Source organism: Apodemus sylvaticus, chromosome 5, assembly GCF_947179515.1.
Source record: "Apodemus sylvaticus chromosome 5, mApoSyl1.1, whole genome shotgun sequence".
Lineage (NCBI taxonomy): Eukaryota > Metazoa > Chordata > Mammalia > Rodentia > Muridae > Apodemus > Apodemus sylvaticus.
The window spans coordinates 158,091,696-158,117,526 of NC_067476.1; the positions used below are offsets into that span (position 1 = coordinate 158,091,696).

Below are 25,831 nucleotides of genomic sequence, written 5' to 3' on the forward strand. Positions count from 1 at the left end.
GAAAAAGAAAAGCAAAAGGAAGAAGAGGAAGAAAAAGAAGAGGAAGATGATTGCCCAGAAACTATTTTTTTTTTTTTGGTTTTTTTGGATTTGGTTTTCTTGAGACAGGGTTTCTCTGTGTAGCCCTGGCTATCCTGGAACTCACTCTGTAGACCAGGCTGGCCTTGAACTCAGAAACCCACCTGCCTCAGCCTCCCAGAGTGCTGGGATTACAGGTGTGTGCCACCACCGCCCGGCTACTATATTTCTTTTAAAAGAGAGACATTAAATAACTACATTAAGCCAGGCATGGTGGTACATCCCTTAAATCCCAGAACTCAAGAGGTAGAGGCGGCCATATCTCCATGAGTTCCAGGGCCAGCCTGGTCTACATAGTGAATTCCAGGCCAGCCAAGGCTACATAGTAAGACTGTCTCTCAAACAAAAACACCAGGGCTGTTAGAACAATGTATGTGCTGGGGCTCTACCTCACTGGAGATGGTGTCTGCCTTTTACATACAAAGCCTTGGATGCCACCCCCTGCACTGCATAACTGGGCGTAGTGGGTACACACCTGTGATCCCAGCATTGAAGAGGAGGCAGGAGGATCAGAAGTTCAAGATCACCCTTGGCTACTCAAGGAGTTCCACTTTTCCTCGAACCACCACCGCCACCAGACTGTGTTTCCCTAAGGACAGAATACATGTGAGTCTTTAAGTTTCCCTGGACCACCACACTCGTCTCCCCTAAACCCAGGTGGCACACCCGTGGCGGGAAACCAACCGAGCCAGCTCATAATTTTGTATTTAATTTTTAACCTTTGCTTGATCTCTGCATTTTGTGGCAAGTTGCATCCTTTGAGCTATGTAACTTCAGAAGCCACAAAATCAGATATATAACTAGTGTTAAGACACCTAAGTGTGACTCTTTCCCTTGGAAAGAACCATCCCCAAGTCGAGGGTGTTTAGTTTATCCTCCTTTTTATTTCCTGTATGTATAGTATGCGCATTTATAACATGCTAGAAAAACATGACTTATCACTGGAACATATCCATGCCCCCCTTTTTTAAACAAGGTGTCATCCTGTTGCCTATGCTCCCTCTAGTACATGCCATGTAGGCTCAGCCTAGCCTTGAACTCAACATAACTCATAATGCTGCAGGCACAGATGTAAGTCATTTTTCTAGGCCTGCAACCACCTAGGATCCCAGGAGCAGCAGAGCCCCGGAGACACAGCACTCCCCTAAGTGGGTGAGCACGCAGAAAAGATGGTCTTCTGAGACTCTCTGGTCACTTTAACAGTGGGGGCTTCAGACTGGTTGCCTTGCAAGACTGGTGCGTACACAGAAATGAATGTGACCACACCTAGACCAGGACTGCTACACGGGAGCCCTAGCTTTTGCCCTAAAAAGTCTGGATACAGGGTGGAGATGTGTTCAGTGGCTAAGAGTGCCTGCTGTTCTTTGAGCGATCACAGGTTGGATTTCCAGAACCCCAGCAGCTCACAACCATATACAATTCCAGCCCCAGGGAGACCCAAAACGCTTTTCTGGCTTCAACAGGCATCTGCATTCACGCAGGGCACAAGCAGGCCCACCCACCCCACGTCTTCTCTTTTTTAAGTCCGGATTTAAAATACAGGAGAAGTAGCTGAAATGACAGGTTCTGTCCATCTCAGACTTACAGCAAAGCTTGCCCTGGTCTGCAAGAATGCCAGGGACGCAGACACAACATATGTTTTACACTCCTCCCTCAAGCCCAAGCTTACGGACCCAGGGGAAAAAAAAAAGAAGGGACCGCCCACGACCGGAAGTGGACGCACTCCAAAGACGCTCCAGCAAGTCGCCGTGAAGCCACGCCCAACTCCCCCACTACTGTGCCTTGCGCAGTGACTCCGCCCCCTTGCCGCTCCCTTTGGTGCGTCATCAAAGAGCACCGGAAGTAGGTAGAGTTTTGCCCGAGACCCCGGAAGCGACGGCTTCTAGTGTTTGCTAAGGCTTCTGGGTTTTTTTTGTTTTGTTTTGTTTTGTTTTGTTCTGTTTTTTTTTGTTTTTTTTGTTGTTGTTGCGGCTTCTGACTCCGGCTTTGGGATGGGTTGCGACGGAGGCACAATCCCCAAGAGGCACGAGCTGGTGAAGGGGCCGAAGAAGGTCGAGAAGGTGAGTGGGGATTGCGGGCTGCGAGGCTCGGCGTGCACACTGTTCTCCGGCGCTTATGGAGGGTTTACTGTTTGCAGTCACTGAACTGTACCATTAGACTGGGGATCCTCCCAACAGACGCTGTATTGATATGTAAACATTAACGCTAAAAAGGACGGAGACTGGAGAGCTAGTTAGTGGTCTAGCCAGGACTGGGACTTATCTGTATTTAGCAACGATCACAATGATAGATGCTATTTATGGACTTTTGTGTGTTTTGTTTTTTGAGAAAGGCTCTATGTGGCCCTGACTAGCTGGAACTCCCACCTCTGCCTGCTGAGTACTGGGATTAAGGGTGTGGGCCACCAAGCCTTGGTATTTGAATAATACTTTAATTTTTTTAATGTCATATATATACTTGAGTGTGGTATCTAAGGAGGCCAGAAGAAAGTATCGGATCCCCGGGAGCTAGAGGGACAGGTTTTTGTGAACCATCAAACTTGGCTGTTAGACCCAAACTCGGGTTCTTTGGAAGAGCAGTACACAGGCTTAACCACTGAGCCATCTCTCCAGCCTAAAGTTAGTGTATTAAAGTCTCCCCAAACCGTTCCCTTTTGTGAAGTCAGACCCTTATTAAACTCTGTCAGCACTTTACACTCTGAATTGGTGGTTGATCCCAGCTGATGCCCACGTGACTGCAAGCTCCCGCTGTGCGAGTTGGTTTTTCTTCCAGAACTAGCATAGTTCCTGGCACAGTAAATATTTTTGAATAAATGAGTGAACAGTCTGTAAATCTTACAAGACATTGAGCAAATTGTATAGTTCCACACTAATGTAATGGTAGGGAAATTGAGTACCTGAAAGTTAGTTAACACCACTAAAGTGATATGGCCTAGAGTTGTGAACCACTGTTCCCATCCACTTATGTGCATTTCAAAGCTAGTGCTGATGCTGACTGTTTAACAGCATAAGGCACAGGATGCCCTGATAGAGTTCCCGGCAGGGGAGGATTGTGTTTTCTGATCCAGCATTCAGAGAACTTTGGGTGGGAGGTGAATCCCATCCAGTATTGTACTTAAGACGCTGCATGACTTCCTGATACGTCCCTAATAAACTCCATTGGGTCCTGTGTGAACAAAGCTCTGCTTGTCTCTCTGCCCTCCTCTTCTGCCCCTCTTTAGCGCCTTCACACTCTGTTCTCAATACCGTAGACCTTGCCCCAGCGTCCTGAACATTCCTCCTCATAGTGACATCATTACTTTTTCCATTCAGTCCTTACTTGGGGGGAGGGGCCGCTTAAGGCAAGGTTTTGCTGTTGGGTCGCCCAAGCTTGCCTCAGCCACCCGAGTGCTGGGTTACAGTGTGTGCTGCTCTGCTCGCCCTCATCTCTCGGCTCTCCCCACAGGCAGCTGCAGTCTCCAGGCTCACCCCCTCTGCTGCTTTTCTTTTTCTTTTTCTCTATGCTCCCTGCCTCTGTGACTATTGACTATGTATCTCTCTCCCATGTGCCCTGGGGTCCTTGCATGTCTTAGCTCTGCAGTCTCTAAGATGTTTCTGCACATAATAGACATCCACTGAACATGTGTTGAAAGTCTGAGGACAGAGTGCCCTCAGACCATGCCAACATGTCACATTCAAGTGTGCATAAAGTATTCATCTTACTGTCGTTGTCTTGTGCCCAGGGCTGACAAGGAGTAATGGAAGAGTTGACAAAAAACAATCACCCCAAACAAATAAAAACAAAAAACCCTGATCTTAGAAAGAATGATCAGGAAGCATGGTTCTTATTAACCCATTTGTCCAAGTGCTTATTAGATGCTTGTTGTATATACTACTCTAGGCCCCAATGACAAATTATCCCTTCTAGAGCTTCCATTTGTTTTTTTTTGTTTTGTTTTTTTTTTGTTTGTTTGTTTGTTTTCTGAGACAGGGCTTCTCTATGGAGTCCTGGATGTCCTGGAACTCACTCTGTAGACCAGGCTAGCCTCAAACTCAGAAATCTGCCTGCCTCTGCCTCCCAAGTGCTGGGATTAAAGGCATGCGCCACCACGCCCGACTGATAGAGCTTCCATTTGAAATGCCTGTTATGAAGTAATCATATAGATAAGGCAGTGGGAATCTGCCTCTGCCTTGGCACACAGCTCCTAAGTCCCATGGAAATATCACTTGTCCTAAGAGAGATGTGTGGTGACTTTTTTTCTTGAAATACAGTGTCACTATGTAGTTCTGGCTAGCCTGGAACTCTCTATGTAGATCAGGCTAGGCTCATACCAATAGAGATCCATCTGCCTCTGCCTCAAATGCTGGGATTAGAGGCGTGCACAGCCACGTCAGCTCATGGGCACCAGAGAAGCTCCTGGCTGGGGACCGGTCACCAGAAAGACACAATCATGATCAGAGGTTGACACTTGTTTTTCCATTTCTGCTCTTTGTTTTATTGTATTTATTTATGTGCACGTGTGTATGCAGGAACCCAAGGGGGCAGAAAAGGGCATGGGAGCCCCTGAAACTGGAATTGTGAGTCACCTAGCATTGTGAGCTACCTGGTATGATTATTCGTAACCCAAACTGGGTCCTCTGCTAGAGCAGTAAATGTTCTCAAACACTGAGCCGTTTCTCCAGCCCTGAAACTTGGCACGTTTATACCCACTTCATATTCCAGGAAGATGTTGCATAAGGTGTTACCAGGAAGAAGTTATGTTGTATAAGGTGTTAATTTACTGCAAAAGTATGGACATTAATGTTGGTACTGGTGCTGAGATAGATCAGGTAGAGGACCTCTTGGTGTGTGCAGAGTGGTTCGCTCCCTGCCCCCCATTCTGTGTTTTATAAAGCTTGCACACACAGTTTAGTGATGGGTATAAACTTGCTTTGTGTGTGTTGGGTGTTGGTAGGCCTTTATTTAACATAATGCTAATTTAAAACCGTTTACAAGTGCATGTTATGTGCTGCATATGTGGGAGTCAGAGAACAACTTTTCGAGTCTGGTTCTTTCCACTGTGGGTCCCAGTGGTCACATTGAACTTGGGCTGTTCTGTTCTGTTCTGTTTTTTCAGCTCTGAGCCATCTCACATGCTCTAATTTCTTAAAACGTAAAGTTCCAAGTTCATATGCACTATTATGTTTCTTTATTATCAACTTACTTATTACACTGGAGATGGAGCCTCATGTGTGCTAGGCAGATGTCCTGCCCTGGAGCCACGTTCCCTACATCCCAGCCATTTACATGGTTTCTTTTATAATTTTTAAAATATGTTAATTTATTTAGTTGGGAGGGTAAGTGACAGACATGTAGAGGTCAGACAGAGGTCAGTTTGCAGGAGTCAGTTCTCTCCTTTACCATACGGGTCCCAGGGACAAACTCAGGTCATTCTGCATAGAGGCAAGCCCCAGTGCCTGCGGGCTATCACCGGAGGCAAGCCCCAGTGTCTGCTGGGCTATCACCGGCAAGCCCCAGTGCCTGCTGGCTATCACCGGCTCCATTGTTTTCTTTTAGAAGCAGCATCTTGTTGGGCTACCCAGGCTGTCCTCAGAATTTATCCTCCTGCCTCAGACTCTGGTTTTGTGGTCACCACTGCTCTTGGGTGTGGATCATTATCCTGATTTTAAAATTAAACACCACAGTATGTGTATTAGTTGCTGTAATGCTGCTGTAATAAAACACCATGACCAAAACAGCATCTGGAAAAGTTGATTTTGAATTATGCATCTCGAGGCAGCGTCCATGGCGGCAGCTGGCGAGAGGCAGCTGCTGATCCATTTTCATCCCCTCGCAGGAAGCAGACAGAGGGAAGGGTTAGCAGGGAGAGCCTATAACCCCCAAGCCCACCCTCAGGCGGGCTTCCTCCCGCAAGACTCCACCTCTGAGGTCTCATCAACTCCCCAAACACTACCACTGGAACCACATGTTCACAAGGGTGGGCTTGGGAAGGACATTTCTCACTCAGCCACCAAAAGCAGGATTAGACATGTACACATGGCCGACTGAGCTGGAGTGACTGTGTGTGTTTTCTTTCTTAGGTTGACAAAGATGCTGAACTGGTAGCCAGGTGGAACTACTGTACTCTGAGTCAGGAGATCCTGAGGCGCCCAATAGTTGCCTGTGAGCTTGGCAGGTATGGCCCCTTCACATAACCAAGATGCATTTGTTGTGTTGGTTTTGAAGAGAATACTGAAGTACTTGATTGATAGGAGCTGTCCCAAGCAGACTAGTGGGGAAGATGAGACCGCCTTGGACACAGCCTGGACCTTCTTCCTCAGTTGGTTTTCCACTCAGGAGTGAATGCTGAGCTATAAACCCAGAGCACAAAGTGGCCATGAGTGCTGTGGAAAGCAGGGGGAGGCGGAGTGGACAGGGATGACCTGCCTAAAGGGTGGGGGGTGGGGGCTGCTACTCAGCTCCAGCCAGTTTTTACAGCGAAGAATGTGGGCCTAGTGGTTGTAAATCTTCTGATCTTTACTTTGTGAAGGACAGGTGGAAATAAGGACTTACACAGTCTTAAAGTCCTCCACCCTGGCTTTAAGCCGCTGCTTTGTGTGTTGGGGAACAGTTGAAACAGAATGATATCTGCTTTTAGCAGCGCAGAAAGTCAGCCAGGGCGTGCAGCTTTGGGGTCATGTTCCGGTCTCCTCCCGTTTCTCATCCAAAATCATCACCGCAATAGTCAACTAATGCTCTCTTGCAGACTGTACAACAAAGACGCTGTCATCGAGTTTCTGTTGGACAAGTCTGCTGAGAAGGCCCTAGGGAAGGCGGCATCGCACATCAGAAGCATCAAGGTAGGACACAGGGCGTGGCTGAGCTCCAGGGGCCTCTGAGGGAGGTTCCTCTAATAGGATCTGTGTCTTAGCTAGGGTTTTACTGCTGTGAACAGACACCATGACCAAGGCAACTCTTATAAGGACAACATTTAATTGGGGCTGGCTTACAGGTTCACAGGTTCAGTCCATTATCATCAAGGTGGGAGCATGGCAGCCTCCAGGCAGGCGTGGTGCAGGAGGAGCTGAGAGTTCTATATCTTTTATTCAGAGTCAAACAAGAGATAACTGGCTTCTAGGCAGCTAGGATGGGGTTATTAAAACCCACACTCACAGTGTCACACCTGCTCCAACAAGGCCAGACCTCCAAATAGTGCCACTCCCAGGCTAGGCATATTCAAACCTCCACAATCTGTATACATTAGAGACTGAATTCAGCATGAGCAAGACAGCTCAGTGGGTGAAGCACCTGACGGTGCAAACCTGTAACCTGATCCCCTGGGATCTCGGCACTGGAGCTGGAGAGGAGCACCTCTGCGGCTCACTGTCATGCTGAACTGTTGGGCTCCAGTTCACTTAGACTCTCAGAGAGTGAGATGAAGAGAGGTAGAGGACACCCGAGCTGATTGCAATGGCTCATGCCAGGAGCGTATGCTGAAGGACTGGAGACAGGAGAATCACAAGGAAGATACCTGACATTGCCCTGGCCAGAGGCCGGGGCACACACATGGGAGTGCACACACAGGAGGACACACACACACACATACATGTGTACACAAATACATGTACTAAGATTCTGTGCCGAGTGTTGAAGTGGCCTCTGTCTTCGATTGGGTCGGCTTACAGTTCTTTCCCTTCTGGTGCTGCTGAAGTGATGGGCGTTCCATGACAGTGAGTCCTTCTCCCAGGCCAGCATGGCCGTGCTGCCACCTGAGAGCTCTGTGGGCAGGTCCCTGTGCTCATTTCACGTCAGCATTATTAATGCCTCTCCACAGAACGTGACAGAGCTCAGGCTTTCCGACAACCCCGCCTGGGAAGGAGACAAAGGGAACACCAAGGGTGACAAGCATGACGACCTGCAGCGCGCGCGCTTCATCTGCCCTGTGGTGGGCCTAGAGATGAACGGCCGGCACAGGTGAGGGGCGCGGGGGACGGGGGACGGGACTCGGGACGGTCGTGCTCCATGGCTCTGTGTTGTCTTGGGGATGTAGTAGGGCCTGGTGGGAAACAGGACCAGGCGTGGTGGGCTCCTTCCCCAGCGGTCGCCTCTGCACCTAACTGCCCACCCTGCTCAGCTCACTCAGAACAGTGGCCCCGCTCTGCCCGAGGCCCCGCTCTGCCCCGAGGCCCCGCTCTGCACCACGGTTGGGTACTGCTAGCTCAAGCTGCTCTCCCCTGGTCCCTCTCCAGGTTTTGCTTCCTCCGATGCTGCGGATGTGTGTTTTCTGAACGCGCCTTGAAGGAGATAAAAGCTGAAGTTTGCCACACAGTGAGTTTCCACCACACTTCATTTCTTCCTTCTTGGCAGCTGAGGGAGTCACATCAGTGTCTTTCCCTCTGATATTTAAATCCCAAACTTCTTCTGAAAGCATTTAATAGGCCACCTCTTCTGCAGAGGCGCCTCACCGCTGTGGGACATAGTTAAGCACACGCAGGCAATCCGTGGTCACTCTCTCCAGGGCTGAGTTCTTTCTCCCCCACACTGGCAGCCTGGAGCGCCCTGCTCTCCTCAGCCTCACCTGCGCTCCTTCTTTATCTCTGTTGGGGACCTCGTTACCCATCTGATCTCGTCACAAAATTGTGGCATTTAGTGTAGTGGTTAGACAGGAGCCATGGCTGACTATTCAGTGAGTAAGTGTGCTTAGACCTGTCCTGGGTAGTGCCCTCTGCTGATGACCTTTAGTGGGCACCTGTCCTGGCAGCTCCTGTCCTGGCCCTTCCTGGTGGACTGTCCTGAAGGAAAAAATCCACCAGAGTTCTGCTCTCATGCGTGCCCTTTGCACTGGGGAGGCCCGCCCACAAGTATTGATCACTGTGGCATGTGAAGGGAGATCACAAGGATGTGTAGGTGAGGGGGGCGTCGACCTTAGCAGTGGGCAACAAAGGTAACTTGAAGCTTGAGTTCAGAGCTGGAGGGCACAAGGCACCAGCAAAGCCTGGGCAGTCGCAGGGTGCAGCAGCAGGCGTGGCATGGTGACAAAGCCTAGACCAGTTGTAGACAGTCACCTCACATGGAGGGCTGAGGCGACCACCTTGGTGTCCGTGGATTTTCGTCTAAGCCAGCGTGCGGTGGCTCTAGATGCCCTTCACATTAAAGCCCCCTCGGCTCTATGGCATGATCTCAGGAAGCTGATGGATGATGACATCAGTATGGGGTGCTGGGCCAGTGACTGACAAGTCTCCATAGCATGTGCAAGTGTCATGTCAGGCTCTCTTCTTTAAAGAGGTGCCCTTGGGAGGTCAGCTCCATGCAGCTGTGGCATGTAGGAGCCTCCAGGTGAAGGTGTAACAGTGGTGCTACAAGGGAATTGAGGTCTGCGTGACTGACGGTGCCTGGAGAAGGCCCTGCCCTGTGTCAGGTGGTTCCCACTTAGATTCAACCGTGGGGCAGGCCCTGTTTTATCTGCAAGACTGCAAGAGTCAGAGCGCCACCGGACCCAGGACGGCCACGGTGTGAGCAGGGATCTCCCAGTCGTTCACTTATCCCCTACCATCCTAGTCTTCCTGACAGACACTGACTACTGTGACCTGGCTGTTATAGAGAAGGGAAATTCAGTTCACAGTTTGCGAGGCTGGGAAGTCCCAGCAAGGGCGCACTGCTGCGTGTCGTGATGTGGAGGGTGTTAGCATGGGGTGGGGGCGGTGATGGTGAGGGCGGGAGTGAAAAGTCGCAAGCAAGCACGGATTCAAATGTTCATGCTCATCAGGTTTCTGCTCGATCTTCCTGCTGACAGAATCTTCTGTCTGTGGAGTGCCCCTCCCCACCAGTCTCAACCAGGACCCCTCACTCACTGACACTGCCAAATCCTCTGTGTGAAGTATAGTTATGCTCCATGTGGAGAAAGAGCTTGTCCTTTATAAAGAACATACACTGCGACGTTAATTACTGTCATTAACTAACTTCATGAGACTGTGTGACCCCAATGCCTGCCTGCCACAGGCCCTGCTCCCAACTCTACCCTGGGGACGGACTCTGCAGCCATGAACTGTGAGGACTTCACATGTCCCTGTGGTGTGTCCATGTAGCACCTCTCTGGACCCGAGTCTAGTATGTGAAGTGAAGGGTCATTGTGACTCTTCAGAGTTCTTCTTTTTACATCAAAAAAATCTAAACAGGGACATTTTTAAGTTGGGAAATAATTATATTGCTATTAGGAATGAGACTCTGGTTTTCAGTGTGAAGTTTCTGAAGTTTGTTAGGACATTGATAGAAGGTTGGCTTGCTGCTGGAGCCATCCTCGGGTACTGGGTGCCCAGCAGAGAGAGGTGTGGGTGGGCAGTTTCTTCCTCCCATCTCTCCTTGACTTGATGAGAAGGAGAGAACCTCTCTTGGGAAGATTTTATCGGTCAGGCCTGCCGAGTGTACCTGGAGCATCTCACATTTCATTGGTCACTTCAAAGAGCCTTTGACAAGGAGTCTGGCTGGGGTGTAGACTGAAGTGGCAAGGCCTGGTCCTTTCTGCATCACTCTGCCCAGGGCGGAGATGGCACAGCATGCGCCCGCCCTGCTGTGCATCATGAGGAGGAAAGGGAGATGAAGCCACAGGGGCAAGACCAAAGATCGTCAGGTTCAGGCACTCTTGGGATTTATAAATCACCAACAGGACAGTGACACGAGGGATGGGTGGTGGTGGCACACTTTAATCCCACTGTGGTTTGCCAGAAAACACACTGTAGTCCTGCACATCGCCATGCCAGAGGGCAGGGACAGTTACATGGTCAGTGTATAGTAAGGAGAATGGTGCCTACACAGAGATTACTTTAATCTTATATATTTTGCTTAAACTTGTTTTGTCGTGTCTGCCTTTAGGATCTCATCAGTCTGCTAGGCCTTCCAGGCCCCTCAGCGCCTCACTGATGTGATCTCCGTTCTATGTGGGAATCCACCTTGACTGAGGAGCTGATATTTGGCCTTTACAGTGTGTGTTGGTTTCCCTTCTGAGTTCCTACTTCAAACCAGTTGCATGGATGGAGAGGTGGCTCAGTAGTTAGGAGCACAGGCTGTTCTTGCAGTGGACCTGAGTTCAACCCCATGGTGTCTGGCACCATTTGTAACTCCAGTTACAGAGTGCCAACACCTTCTGACTTCCGTGGACATGTGATACATATACATACATGCAGGCAAAACACTCATACATGTAAAATACTAGCATGCCAGTCTTTGCCACCAAGGACATTGCTAGAGAAAGAACACCTATAGAAGTTTCCCAGAACAGCAGCAGAAACAGGAGAGTCAGGATAGAGGAGGGAAGGAAGGGCCTGGACCTGAGGCTCAAGATGGCCAAGGACTTCTGTGCCGTCAGCCTGTACACCAGGGTGTTGGCCACTCGCCACATGAGCTACCTGACTCGAAAACTCTGTAAAAGTCAAGAGTGGCCTCCTCCCTCTCTCTCCACACTCTATGCAGAAGCCCCTGTGGAGGTGGCACGGGCAGTGCAGCTGTGGTCCCTGACGTAGCAGGAAGAACAGCAGATGGCATGCCAAGACAACACAGACTTAGGCAGTATTCTCACGCATGGTTCCTCTGCAGGCTTGTCCATTTTACCCCTAGATGTTTTCCTGGAATTTCCTAGAACAAAGTTGTGCTGCTCTGAGTCCATAGGGACAACTCTGGAGAAGAAGCACAGCTTCCTGTGGGTTTGTTGTGCACCCAGTGCCTCTTACCCAGGATCTCCAGGCCCTTGGGGCCAGACCTGCTGCTGGTGGGTGCGACGTGAACTGGATTGAGCAGGTGGAGAAACTCCGCCTCTGAGAATGTGCTGGGCCTCCAGCTGTTGGCTTGAGCTCACTGCCGCAGCGTTCCTCACAGGTCTCTCCGTGCCGTGTAGTGGAGAAGTCTGGCGGAACATGTCTCTCCATCAGTTTTGAAGTCATTCACATCCAGGAATTGAAGGAGCGATGCTGACAAGTCCCTTAGTGCTGAGGGTGACTGTTGAAGTGGCTTTCCTGGGGGAATTGCCAGTGTGGCTCTGGGGTCACCTCGGCCTGCTGGAGGGCTTTGAGTCGGTGCCGCCTCTCAAGGCACACCCCCACCAGTGGGTCTGCAGAGGGCCCCAGCGTGGCAAAGAAAGCTGGCAGCTGGATGAGCCGAGGTAGGTCTCCCAGGCCGAACACACAGCTGGCCTGGGTATCATGGCCTACGGAAAGAAACAAATTTAACTGCCTGTTTCCCATGAGTTCAATCCCAGGTCAAGTATGGGGGACTTACTTCCTTGAGTGTCAGCTGGGGTTGGGGGGGGGGGCAGTGCTCACTGCACAGAGCTCAAATTAAGCATCATTCTGTAGCTGTTATTGGTCTCCAAGGGTGGATTTTGAATTTACATGGAGGGAATTTCACCTTTGGGCTAGTATTTGGGGAACACTGTAAACAGCATGAGCTGCTGAAGAGTGCTGCTGCACCAGGCAAGGGACTCATGCCTATAACGCATAACCCTGGGAGGCCGCTGAGGCAGGAGGAGTGACACGATCATGAGGAAAGAATTAGTAACTGGGCAGTCTGGTCTAATGAGCCTGGACTCCCAGCTACTAACCTACACTTACATCAAGCTTTACTCAGAAGAACTAAGAGAGAGAGTTGATCATTTCCATGCCAGACCTTTCTGATGGCTAGCCCACAGGCAGGAGAAGCCTGAAAGGCCATGGAGTCAGTCTGAGAGCTGTGCCAAGGGTGGACACTCACACCTCTAACTGCAGCACTTGGGTGAATGAGGCAGGAGAATCATGAGTTTAAGGCCAGCCCAGCTACACAGCAAGACCCTGTCTCAAAAGAAAGGAATATGGTCTGTCCATGAAGGGAGAGGGTTTTGATAGATGCTGTTGTAGCTTCCTGTTGAATTAACAGTGTCTACCTTAAAAAAGAAAGCAAAAAATGTTGTAACCAGACATGGTGGCGTGTGCCTTTAATCCCAGGGGGTAGAGATAGGAAGATCTCTGAGCTCCAGGCTAGCCTGGTCTACATAGTGGGAGCCTATTTCCTCCTCACTGTCCCTGTCAACTGTCAACCCACAGAGCTGAACATTTCCGGCTCTCTGACCTGGCACTGTCAGGACAGTGTGATTTCTCGTCTTTCTGCTACTTTGGCATCAGAGTTGACTTCTGTATTAGGGGTTCTCTAGAGTCACAGAACGTATGGATAGTCTTTATATAGTTACGGAATTTGTCGATGACTTACAGTCTATAGTCCAACTCCCCAACAATGATCAGCAGCAGCTGTGGATGGAAGTCCAAGGATCTAGCAGTTGCTCAGTCCCATGAGGCAAACGGGCAAGGAAGAGTGAGTAAATTTTCCTTCTTCCAATGTCCTTATTTATCTCCTGCAGAGGGTGTTGCCCAGATTAAAGGCTGTAGGTCTCCAGCAGAGGGTGTAGCCCAGATTAAAGGCTGTAGGTCTCCAACAGAGGGTGTGGCCCAGATTACAGGCGTGTACCTTCATGCCTTTAATCCCAGATGATCTTGAACTCGGAGATCTCCTTGTCTTAATCTTCTGAAATTCAGAGCCACTATGCTTCAAGATCTCCATGCCAAGATCCAGGTCAGAAACTTATATTTCTGAGCCTCCAGATTAGGATCATAGGTGAGCCTTCCAATTCTAGATTGTAGTTCATTCCAGATATAGTCAAGTTGACAACCAGGAATAGCCACTACATCCCCTCTCCCCTCATTAGCCTGTCTTTTTGTTTTGGTTTGGTTTTTTGTTTTTTAGATTTGGTTTTTTTAGAGACAGGGTTTCTCTGTATAGCCCTGGCTGTCCTGGAACTCACTCTGTAGACCAGGCTGGCCTCAAACTCAGAAATCTGCCTGCCTCTGCCTCCCAGAGTGCTGGGATTACAGGCGTGTGACACCACCGTCCCGCTTAGCCTGTTTATTTTAGGTCAGTCTTTTAAATGGCTGGGATGTGGGGCTCCTGGCTGCTCCCTGTGGGTCTGGTTTACTGTCTTAGTTTAGAGTCTATCTCCACGCACAGCGTTGAGTGGCATGATGTCCTTGTGTGAAAACTGACGCCGTGCTTAGGAAGCTGCTTGTGGACAAAGGGCAGCACCCAAGAGGGGCGCTTTGCTCTGCCTCAGTCCTCTGTAGTCAGCCTGTGTGGCCTGCGACTGGTACCCCAACATGAGTTCACGCGTGCACGCACATGTGCACACACCCCCACACACACACATGCTTCTGTGGATTCTGCAGAGCATTGGACATCTGTTCACTCATTAGCATTGTGCAGTAAAGTAATGGTCCCCCAAAGCCCTCTGCAATCCTCAGGCAGCCATGTCTAAAGTGAGCTCGGGATGATAGAGGACTGGACTTTACCCTCCAAAGAACTCTGCAGTTTCCTGCACCCCAAGTGTTTGCCCAAGACTGGTTGACCATCAGCCAGGTCCCTCTAGACCTTTCATAACTGGACCCATGAGCTCTCCTTTCCTTCTGTGACTCAAACCTCTGGGACACCGGTGAGCGGGAGATTTCACGGTTCCTGGGGGAGAATCCACCAGAGTAAAACAGAGAGTCTCCTGCAGCAAGAACTGCCTGAGAGCTGCTTGGCTACCTGTCCCTGTGCGCAGAGGACCTGGTGGTGCACATCCTCAGTCCTAGCACTCCTCAGGCCGAGGCCGACTGCTTTCCGAGACTTTACCTGTGCAGCCCGTGTGATCATCTCCTGTCTCTGTTCTCTGCTTTGTGGCTCGAATGTGTCCTTCCCATCCAGCATCTGGTGTGGCACCTGGAGCATCTGAGGGGAGAAAAAAACAGGCACACGGTAGCAGACAGTTCCTGGCTGTGGTAATGCAAGCCGGGCGGTGGCCATTGCCCTTCAGGAGGTACAGTCCCTGTGAGAAAGACCTGTGCAGTGCCTGTCAGTGTATGGGCTGACCAGGGTCCACCCTACCCTGCACTGCAGTCCACACCCTTTTCCCCCGCCTCAGAACTCACTGGATGTGTGTGGTGTGCCCTCAGGACCACGCCGGGGCTCTGCGCTGCATTCCCTCCTATCAGCCCTGGTAGGTGATCCTGAGAGGTCACAGAATCCTCCAAGACCGTTCCTGCTGGTCCCTGTCTGCTAGGGTTATTTATCGACAGCCGTAGGCGGCCATTCTGTGAAGCAGCATGCTGTGAGGGAACCAGTCAACCTGTCTCAAGAGGATGATGTAAACTCACCTAGCGGACCACACCAACCAGCGTTCCCTGGGAAGTGGGGTTGCCACAGACAACATCAGCTTTCCTGTTTGGGGTTTTTTGTTTTTCTGTTTTCTAGTCAAGAACTCACTCTGTAGCTGTACTGTACCACTGTCCCCCTGCCTCAGCTTCCCAAGAACTATGATTTATAGGAGTGAGCCCTTAGCACAATTCTAGGTTTACTGTCCAGTAATATTATTAAGTGAATAAAAAAATGCAGATTTTTTTCAAACATTTATGCCCAGGATTTCCAAAAGATTCTGTTGGATGAGACACAGACAAGTCTAAAATATCTGGGTCGGATAGGACTATGACAAGACTATTTCCCTGACTCCACACTGCCAAAATAAGAGGCCACCCCATATTCTTTGAGTGGAAGGCCTTGTGAGATGCAGGCCCTGTACACGGCCACAGCAAGACAGCTAAAGGAGTCAGCTCCCGCCAGCTTCGTCCCTGAGTGTCACCCACATTGTGAGCTATCCTACCTTTCAGTCGGTTCAGGGTCACCCAGTAATGCTGCTCTGGGCTGTGGATGTCTTTGGACCACTGCAGCATGTCTCTTGCACGGGGATCAGTTAGGATGAACTCTACAAACTTTCTTGTAAGTGCGTAGTGAGCGCTTCCAGAGTAAATTGTTAGATTGTGGGGTGGTTTTTGTTTGAACATTGGATTTGGAGATGTGTAGCTATTTTCATTGGGGCTGGGCTTTGAGGAGCTTTGGACAGTCTTGGGTTTGGTGTTTAGGGGTGGGATCACCCCAGGAGTGATGTTTTTACCCTTCCACCTAGTTCTGATGTAGCGGATGATTTCTTTGTTGGTTTTGATAGGGAATTCCTGTCCACAGAGATTCATGACATAGCGCCATTGAAATGGGGAGTGGACCAGGTCCCTCATGCAGTCAATCTCTGCCTGCAGCCTCCTGAGGTTGTCATGAACCATCTTCTGTGTCTTTGATGAAAGAAAGACATTTCCAAAGCAGTCCACAAAGGTGCGCACGGCACTCTTAAACCTCTTTGGAGCCTTTTCATCAATGTGGATACAGTAGACATTCTGAGGTGCATAAATTGCTCTGAGAAGCCGCACAAACATGGCTAGCTCCTTATGAGCATGTATAACATACGCCAAAGAGAAGTTCCGCTCTTCTGCAGACAGGGGTCTAGTTATGAAATGCAGCCCCCGAGCCATCCTGGAGCAGTTTCCAGGTGTGCGCAGATGAGCAGGTACTTCAGAGTTCGGAGGGGGTCTGCAGAACTGTGCGATTTGGGGGGCCGCCTTCTTCCCGTCAAATAAAGCCAAGCACAGTTCATCTGGGTAGAAACCGCAGTCCACCACAGCCGGGTCAGTGGGTGTGTCCTCAGCCTCCTCAGGACCCGGGTTTCTCAAGTAAAGAAAGATGAAGGCGCAGATGGTGCCGCACGCCACCAGCCCAGCCTTTCTGGTCCGGAGCTGGCTCATGCTTTGAGCTCAGTGTGCTGTCGCCACCATAGCTGGAAAGGTTTTCCCTTTAGTTTCCTAAAGGAATGACAGAACATTTAGAGAGTAGGGTAAGGTCCTCCAGCCCTGCCCCCTCCCCAGCTCTTCTGAAGTGCGCTCACTGTATGCTCTTGAGGGTGTCACTTGGGCTGGGGATGCGGTGCAGTGGGTGCGGTGCCTGCCTGGCAAGCGTGAACCCCAGGTTCCCACGGACCAGGCGTGGTGCTGCATGTCTGTTAGCTCTGCACACGTGGGTGAGGACGGGAAGAGCAGAAGGTCAAGGGCATTGTTGGCTACACTGCAGCTTCCAAGGATCAGTGGCTGGACAGACAGGTCAGATGGGACAGCACATTGGAGCAGAACCTGGTTTACTGGCTGCTTCTTTAGAGGGGCTTGTGCTGCCCCGGCTGTCCGTAAACTTGAGGGTCTACACTTCCTCCTGTCTTTGATGCTTAAGTCTCCGGACTGTTGTGCATTAGGCACAGCTGAGGATAATTTGATGGCTTTAAGTGTGTGTGTGTACACTCTGAAACTACCACCACATCAGGGCAACTTTGCCCTACCTTTGCTTATACGGCTGGTAACTCTTCTGCCTTTCTGCCCCACCTTGCAACAGCCATTTATGTGGTTTCCATGTTCCTGGATTGCTTTGCATGTTCTGTAATGTAACACAGTGGACTCATACAGTGGAGTCTTGGTAGGGGTGGGTTTTCCTATTTTGATAATGATTCTGAGAGTCAGCCTTATCAGTCCCACTCTCCGTGTGCTTATTACAGAGTGACCTCCATCTCACCGTCATGCAGAGTCTATTGTTGAACTGTTGGTGAACACTTGAGTCATGTTTAGTGTCTCATTGTTACAAAGATGTTGTATTGGTTACACAGATGCTGTAATCATTGTGTGCAAGTCTTTGTGGAGACACGTTTTTGTCTGTCTCCAGTGAATGTCTGGTAGTGAAGTGGCCGCCCGTCTCCCGTTTTAGCTTCACAATGGACTGTGCCAGGTCAGTAGTACACCAGCAAGTAGGAGGGTTCCTTACACTCTGCACTAGTCAGCACTCCATCCCCATGGTAACCATCCTAATTGGTTTGTGAGGGGTGATTCCCTGTGGTGTCACTGTGTCCCTGATGAGTATCTCTGCTTAGCACAGCTCATGAGCTATTCCCTATATTCATGTCTTTCTCAGTTACATTGAGTCTGAATCTTTACATAAAGAATTTGAATGACAAATTGAGAGCAATCTTATGGTTACAAAGTTAAACCTGTTGAAATGAGCTGATGAATTGCTTTTAGGCCTTAAAATCAAGGTGTGTAATGACGTCTCTTGATACCACCATGGTCACCTGTGGTCAGCTGTCTAGATTGGGGTAGGAACTTGAACAGGTGCTGCTGCAGCGGAGAGCACACTAATGTCCTGAGAGCACATTAATGAGGCAACTGCTGTATACCTACCATCAGTGTCCTTCTGCACCAAGAGAGGAGAACTGCCGGGTGTGATGTCAGGGGGTCTGCCTGTTCGTGCATCCTGGTTCTTTGGTGCCATAAGTCATATTGTCATGGCGATGGACTTGTAGGGGCTCCTCCCTAAGTCACTGGGGTTGGCAGAGCTCTGAGTTACTCAAGTTTCACAGCCTTGAAAGCTCTGCTTGTCTCAGATGTTCTAAATACCACAATGATTTTCATGTAGCTTCTGATCTCCTAAAATGCTTTGAAATACAAAGCAGCTGCTGTCCCGGGGCCTGCCCACAGATTCAGTCAATGCATGTCAATTGTCGAGTGCATCAAACCTTAGCTTCTCCTTTAAGAAAGAGTTTCTAGAGCTCGCAAGGTCTACCTTCATAAACACTCTTGATAGCTCATCATTTCAAGTCTGGTTCCCAAAATAAATGGCCCTGCCCCAGTATAGACATCCCCAGGATGGAGGACCCTTGTTGAAGGAGTCGCAGATCAAGCCTGTCATAACACTTAGGATTCCTGGTTTCAGGCTTTACTTATTTTTCAGCCTGCTTGGGTTTTTTGAGTCAGAGTCTCACTATGTAGTCCTGACTGTCCTGGAGCTTGCTGTGTAGACCAGGCTGGCCTGGAACTCACAGAGCTCTGTGCTAGGCTTAAGGACTTTGCCACCACACCAGCTGAAACTTGGGAATTTTGACCAAGGTACACAGTGAGTCCTCATGGCTTGGCACACCCCTCCTGGTGGTGTGGGTTTTCCAGAAAGAAGCTTGGGTTCTGCTTGGTTCTCACACTGGCAGAGTGTGCCCCCGTAAACCTGCTGTAGCCGTGCCCTAGGGACTGCTGTTTCAGACATTTATATAATTAAATGAAGACAGTCCCAGGGGTAGCCCAGTGTCCTTCAGGGCACTCCCTGGCCTAAGTGGCTTCCTGCCGTCTGTAGGTGGACGAGAGCGAGGGGTGTCTTTCTTACCTCCTTCTCCTGGTCCTCACCCTGAGAGCCTGCTGTTGAGCCTGAAGGCTGAGCGTAAACCAGGGAGCCAGGCCAGTGGGTGTGTGGGACCTCCCGAGTGTCCCTTCTCCTGATCCTCTCACTGGGGTCATCACCAGCCTGCTGCTTGATTGACCGCAGACCCCATGTGTCACAGCTGCTTTTTGAGCATGGTGACACAGGTCACTGTGGTCACAGCAGGGCAGGTTCTCTTTTGTCCTCCCTGGGCTCAGGACCATGTCCACAGAGCCATGAATGTCAGCTTTTATAAACTGCTAGATATATCATGGTTGGGAGAATGTCAGCCCACAGGTTGTTCATAGATGTGCATCTCGTTCTCAGTGTGCTAATGCCTAGGTCCTGTGTGCTGGCTCCCCGTGTGTCTGCAGAGGCGGGCTCCCCCCGTGGGGTGTGTGCAGAGGTGGGCTCCCCCCCCCCGTGGGATGTGTGCAGAGGTGGGCTCCCCCCCCCCGTGGGGTGTGTGCAGTGGTGGGCTCCCCCCCGTGGGGTGTGTGCAGAGGTGGGCTCCCCCCCGTGGGGTGTGTGCAGTGGTGGGCTCCCCCCGTGGGGTGTGTGCAGAGGTGGGCTTTCTCCCCCTCCTCTCGTGGGGTGTGTGCAGAGGTGGGCTTTCTCCCCCTCCTCTTGTGGCATGTCTGCAGAGGTGGGCTCCCCCGTGGGGTGGGTGTCCCCACAGAGCAAGCACATCTGCCAGTTCAGCCTGAGTAGCGTCTTCAGAGCAGGCTTTGGCAGTGGCCTTAAGTCAGGGTTAAGGCATGGTGGCGTTTTAACACCTGTGAAATGTCATCTGTCACACGCTGTAGAAATGACCCACCATGATTTGCTTTGGTTTAAAGCCACAAACCATGGGACTATTCTTGAGGGGAAAATGATGCCCACCTGTCACACAACGCTAACACCGTGTCTGCAGTCACAGCTGTTCCTGCTGCTGTGTTTATGGTCACAGAGAGCCCTGTTTCCTTCGGAACGCACACCTGCTTGCCCTAGTGCCCACCATCCCCTCCCCATCCTGTTAGTGACACACTCACCAGGTGCAGGTCCCGTTCCTGGAGGAACCTGGGCAGGTGCTGGCCCAGCCACCTCTCCTCTCTGACTCCGTTGCTTCCCTCACCGCAGCTCCTGCTTCTCGGAGTTGCCTGGCAGGCTGGGCTGCCTCTGCGTCCCTGGGGACTTGTATTCTTGTTGATCCTGACACGTTATGGAAAAGACTGCTGAATTTGATCCTGAGAATTCTTCAAGATTGTACACCTGCCAGGAAAGCGGGGTGGGGCATAAAACAAAGCAATGAGAGGTGCTGACCCACCGACAGGCAGAGCTGAGGAGTGCAGTCTTCCTTTATCCTGGGGGTGGGGGTGGGGAGTGGGGCAGGACAGGGCTCAGCCCACAGACTCTGAACCGCTGCTTCTGGTTGGCCTTATAAGTTTCTAAGATCTTGGTCTCATTCCTTATGTGCACTTCAGAGCCAGGCGTGGCAGCACACGCCTTTAACCTCAGCATCCTGCACTTGAGAGAGAGACTGAGGCAGGCTTCTCTGTGATTCCCAGGTAGTCTCGTCTATAAAGTGTTCTTCAGGCCAGCCAAAGGGACGCAGTAAAACCCTGTCTCAAGAAACTAAACCAGACCAAAACAAAAAAATAAACAACAAAAACCCCACAATATTCCTTTTAGAACAGGAGACCAATTTTTCTGACACTTCTATCTTTAGGTTCATGCTGGATAAATCTACTTTCATTCATTCACTCACTCACTCACTCACTCACTCACAAGTTACTATGGGGGAGGGCTCATGTGCCCCTGAGCCTGTGAGGAGGTCAGAGGACACCTTGCAGAGGCCAGTTCTCCTTCCATCATGAGAGTTCTAGGGGTTATACTCAGGTCTCAGGGCCCAGCCCACTGTCCTTACCCAGTGAACCATCTCAGTGGCCCGACAGATGTGTCCATCACATGGTGGCCCCGCCCCCGCTGACTGATTTCTGCTCCACAGCCGCTGCACTGAGCCCGGGAGGGAGAAGTGCCACGCTGAAGGTCCATCCCCTCGAGATTCTAGAGTCCTGAGCTAGATGGCGGGGTGGGGTGCACCGGGTCTTCACCTGCTAGTGGAGCGGCCCTGAGCCCTGAGTGTGTTTTGTGGAGCAGCTGTCAGAGCTGCTGTTGGAGGTGGTCTTGGTGGAGTAGCTGGCAGAGTCTCCGTGACCTTCAGGCCTGACCCTCATCAAGTCCCTGACGGGATAGAGCATGTGCTTGGGTGGTGTCGGGCCTCATCTGTCGAGGCCTTTTCTGTACGGCAGTTTTAGAAGAGCAGTCAAGGGCACCTCACTTCCAAAAGATCCTGCTATATCCTGGGCATATACCCAGAGGATTCCCCACCATGTAATAAGGATACATGCTCCACTATGTTCATAGCAGCCCTATTTATAATAGCCAGATGCTGGAAAGAACCCAGGTATCCCTCAACAGAAGAGTGGATGCAAAAAAAATGTGGTATATCTACACAATGGAGTACTCTTCAGCCATTAGAAACAATGAATTCATGAAATTCTTAGGCAAATGGATGGAGCTGGAGAACATCATACTAAGTGAGGTAACCCAGTCTCAAAAGATGAATCATGATATGCACTCACTAATAAGTGGATATTAGCCTGGAAAACTGGAATACCCAAAACATAATCCACACATCAAATGAAGTACAAGAAGAAAGGAGGAGTGGCCCCTGGTTCTAGAAAGACTCAGTGTAGCAGTATAAGGCAAAACCAGAACAGGGAAGTGGGAAGGGGTGGGTGGGAGAACAGGGGGAAGGAAGGGGGCTTATGTGACTTTCGGGGAGTGGGGGGCCAGAAAAGGGGAAATCATTTGAAATGTAAATAAAAAATATATCGAATTTAAAAAAGTTAAAAAAGAAAGGAAGAAAGAAATGTAAATAAAATATCCAATTTAAAAAAAAAAAAAGAAGAGCAGTCAAGCATGGTGCACACGACTTAGCAGTAGAGGCCAGCCTGGGCTGCCAGTGAGACCTTGTCTCAAGATTTAAGATCTGAGCATGGTGTTCTTGCCTATCACACATGGAAGGCTGAGGCAAGAGAATTGCCATGGGTTCCGGGCCAGCTTAAACTAAGTACTTCTCAGCAGCCTGGGGAGGAGGGAAAACGTGCTCCTCACAAGGTGGCTCAGTCCCCGGGACCTTCTCTGTATCAGCCCTGCCCTTCCCCCCATCGGAGGACCTCGTTCATGGAGGAGAGCTGCTGACTGCTGTGGCGCTGCTCCCTTAGTTTGTCTTTCCTCTTAGCTAAGATGCACCTCTCACCAACATCCAAGACTGGGTGCAAGGAAGCTCTCCCAAGGCCAGAGCATGTGACATGTGACCTGGAGGAGCCTGTTTTGGGGGACAGTCCTACTTAGTTTGGGTCTAAGTAACCAATGTCATTGAGTGTTAATGGGACTTTTAAGGTCTGGAGTGTGGGAGGAGTGCTTCCAGTTTTCTGTTTGTTTTTGCTTTGTGGTCTGGATTTTGTTGTATAATCTATGTTGGCCTGAAATTCCGTGTGTATGTACCCTAGGCTGGCCGTGAACTCACAATAGTTCTGCCTCAATTTCCTTAGCACTGGGATTATAGGCTTAAGATAGCTCATTAAAGGGCTGGAGAGATGGCTTAGCGGTTAAGAGCACCGGCTGATCTTCCAGAGGTCCTGAGTTCAATTCCTAGCAACCACATGGTGGCTCACAACCATCTGTAATGGGATCCGATGCCAAGTAAATCTTTTTTTTTTTTTTAAGCTAGTTCACTTAAAAAAGAAAGGTTACTCGTGTGTATGTGTGTGCTGTTTCCAGAGGCGGTTGCTGCCAGCATCATAAAGGAAAGAACAGGGGCGGAACTGGCAAGGAAGGTCACCCTGAGACCCCAGGATGACAGCCACTAGTGTGAGGCCAAGTCTGGTAGACACAGAGAGTTCAAGGCTACAGAGTTGCTTAGTGAGACCCAGGTTCAAGAGAGAAACACTTAGCAGGCTTTAGGTTCAGCCCCTTTTCAGGGCTGGGCTCTTTTTCTCCACAACCAGAGAGAATGGTCAGCGGGCAGCCTCCTGGCCCTCAGTGGTGGTGTTCGCTCCTGGTGGACTCTTAAGTCAGGGGTGCTAACCCTGCCTTTGCTGGGCTCACTAGGTTTCCTCATCTTGAGAAAAACCTAGAGTCACCTGAGAGGAAGACACCTCAGGTGAGACGTGCCTCTGTGAGCCTGACCCGTAGGCAAGCTGGTGATGGATATGGAAGGGTCCAGTTCACTGCAGGCCTATCACTCCTGGATAGTTTAAGAAAACAGTCTGAGCAAGCAGGGAGCAGCCTTTCTCCATGATCTCGGCTTCAGTTCCTGCCTGACTCACCTCAGTGGAGTGCGGCTGGAGGGCTGTGAGTGGACAGAAGCCTTTCCTCACCAGTCGCTGTGACATGTTGCTCATCGCAGCAGCTAAGGCTGTGCTAGTCCTGAACTAGGAATTCCATCCTTACAAAATTCTCCCTCACAGTCTTTTCTTGTGTGACATGTTTCTGTTTTATTTTGTTTTGTTTTGTTTTCCAAGACAGGGTTTCTCTGTGTAGCCCTGGCTGTCCTGGAACTCTCTATAGACCAGGCTGGCCTCGAACTCAGAAATCTGCCTGCCTTTGCCTCCCAAGTGCTGGGCGTGCGCCACCACCGCCCAGCGTGTGACATGTTTTTATGTCAAGCTTTTCAATTATAAAATCCACTGGTGTTAAAAACTAAGAAGCAGAGAGGTCTGGTGCCTCTGGAGAGAAAATGCAGCTGAGGTCCCAGCAGGGAGGACAGCCCTGCACTAAGGGTCCCGCCTCCTGCACTCTGCACTGGCCTCAGGAGGGTTAGTTACGCCAGAGCCTGCCTCCAAGCCCCTGGGACCTTCCTTCCCACCTCACTCTAGAAAAGTCCCTTTTCAGTCCCTCCCTCACTGAGGGGGTCTCTACCCAAGTGTCGCCTGGTCCCAGACTTCCCAGGGGACCACCTGCTCAGAGGCTGTTCCTCCCCACCTCCCTGCCTGTCATGGTGGCTGAAATAGCCCTCTACCTTTCATGTCATTTCTCTGGAGGCCACCAAGCTCAGGGCTCACAAATATCTTCAGTCAACAACACTCCACAGGGCAGCCCTGAGAGTGGAGCAGGCCCTGACCTGAAAAGTAGCTCTGGGGCAGACCACTCTCAGGCACACACACTGACCTGTGCCCAGAGGTACCAGAGACCTTGGGCCTTCTTAAAGCACAGGATCCAGTTTTTCAGCTCTCTTACAGAGGATGGCAGTGATACCTCTTCCCAGGTGTGACAGTCAGAATCATGTGCAGTCTGTGGAGTCCCTGGGGAACAGAGCAGCCACCTTTGAGGGGCTCTTCTCTGGAGTTAAGCCACCCTTACATCTGAGGAGACTGCCCTGGAGACAGGAACAAACGCCTTGGTTCCGTGTAGGGGAGCCTTGCTCTCTGACATTGTCCTTCTTCCTGCCAAGACTGTAGCATTGAGAACAGCGGATAACGTGAGGAAGGTCCCAGGCTGCTCCATGCCCAGGACCTCATTCTCAGGGAGGAATGGACTTATTGGTGTGGTGGCAGGTGGTCTCTGAGGTGGGGCTTGCCTGCTTCCAGTTCTGTGAATCTGGGCATGCGTGCAGCTTGCAGAGCTGAGCACTGAACTGACAAGTGTTTGTTCCTGCCTCTAGGACACCACGGGAACACCTTGGACGTGGCTCAGTCTTGGTCTGCTAAGATGAGTCTAGGGTCTTCCTTAGAACTTTCTGGAAAGACTGTCGGAAGCTAGCAGATACTTGTTCTTTCAACTAGGGTCTATTGCCATGCCGATAGGTATGCTGTTGGTACACAGTCAGTGGCATGGTCTGGGGGTGGGGAGGATGAGGGAGCTCACACAGTAACCACGCCCCCAGCCACACAGTGCTGCCCCTCAGAGTCTGCTCTGGCCTGGTTAGTCAGAGATTACAGACTCCCAAAAGGAAAACAGGTGTCCAGCTTGGACCAGTATGTACAAAGTCTGATACATGGGCCACCCTGCTGCCAGGCGATGTCACTCTGGGCACACTGACCCAAGGGCAGCTGATCTAAGACACAGGCAGAACTGACAGGAGCCTAGCAAGGCTGGAGGCCAATGGAGAGTGACAGGTGCCTCCCTCCTGTGGGGACTGACTCTCCTTGCTTTTGATCTTCAGTGTGGCGCAGCCTTCCAGGAGGAGGACATCATTGTGCTCAATGGCACCAAGGAGGATGTGGAGATGCTGAAGAAGAGGATGGAGGAGAGGAGGCTGAGGGCCAAGCTGGAGAAGGTAATGAGGGGCTCCGCTTCTGCCCCAGCACCTGCTGCAAACTACCTCGCCGCCTCAGCAGGTGCCGCCCCAGGTACACGGCCAGTCCCGGTCGTGTCAGCCATGGAGGCCTGGCCTCTAGAAACAGATCCAGGCCTTGCATTGGGCTCATTGCCAGACAAGTGGGTGGTCGGTGGATCAAGCACTTGTGTGTGATATGACTGAGCTCTCGGGAAAAGCAGTCACTGAGTTTAGAGAGCACAGGTGGGCTGCGGATGTGGCTCAGTAGTAGAGCGTGGGGGCCTCAGGTCTGTCACCAGTGCAGAAAAGGAGTGCATA

The 25,831-nt window shown here is 50.7% G+C and overlaps 2 protein-coding genes across 3 annotated transcripts in view; one reads left to right on the forward strand and one right to left on the reverse strand.

Annotated features, from left to right (window-relative positions):
- The first annotated feature begins 1,919 nt into the window (after positions 1-1,919).
- The window catches only part of Rtf2 (replication termination factor 2), a 31,527-nt gene continuing 7,615 nt past the window's right edge, over positions 1,920-25,831 (forward strand). For both annotated transcript variants that reach the window (XM_052184429.1, XM_052184430.1), the window contains exons 1-6: positions 1,920-2,138; positions 6,138-6,232; positions 6,803-6,896; positions 7,871-8,010; positions 8,286-8,364; positions 25,400-25,513. In XM_052184429.1, coding sequence (XP_052040389.1) covers positions 2,070-2,138; positions 6,138-6,232; positions 6,803-6,896; positions 7,871-8,010; positions 8,286-8,364; positions 25,400-25,513 — 591 coding nt within the window. In that variant the 5' untranslated portion in view covers positions 1,920-2,069. The remainder of the gene's footprint in view (positions 2,139-6,137; positions 6,233-6,802; positions 6,897-7,870; positions 8,011-8,285; positions 8,365-25,399; positions 25,514-25,831) is intronic.
- Positions 12,009-16,712, reverse strand: LOC127686323 (beta-1,3-galactosyl-O-glycosyl-glycoprotein beta-1,6-N-acetylglucosaminyltransferase 7-like). The gene is made up of 3 exons (XM_052184431.1): positions 15,743-16,712; positions 14,719-14,814; positions 12,009-12,232 (listed from the first exon to the last, which is right to left on the reverse strand). The coding sequence occupies exons 1-3, from the start codon at positions 16,710-16,712 to the stop codon at positions 12,009-12,011; spliced, it is 1,290 nt and encodes a 429-aa protein (XP_052040391.1).

What these genes read in the sequence shown, in the direction of transcription:
- LOC127686323 (XM_052184431.1), bottom strand. Translation starts at nt 16,712, where the DNA reads ATGAGCCAGCTCCGGACCAGAAAGGCTGGGCTGGTGGCGTGCGGCACC. An exon ending in GACCCTGAACCGACTGAAAG is followed by an intron (nt 14,815 to 15,742) that starts GTAGGATAGCTC and finishes TTCTCCCCTCAG; the next exon opens with ATGCTCCAGGTGCCACACCA. An exon ending in TGATCACACGGGCTGCACAG is followed by an intron (nt 12,233 to 14,718) that starts GTAAAGTCTCGG and finishes TTCTTTCCGTAG; the next exon opens with GCCATGATACCCAGGCCAGC.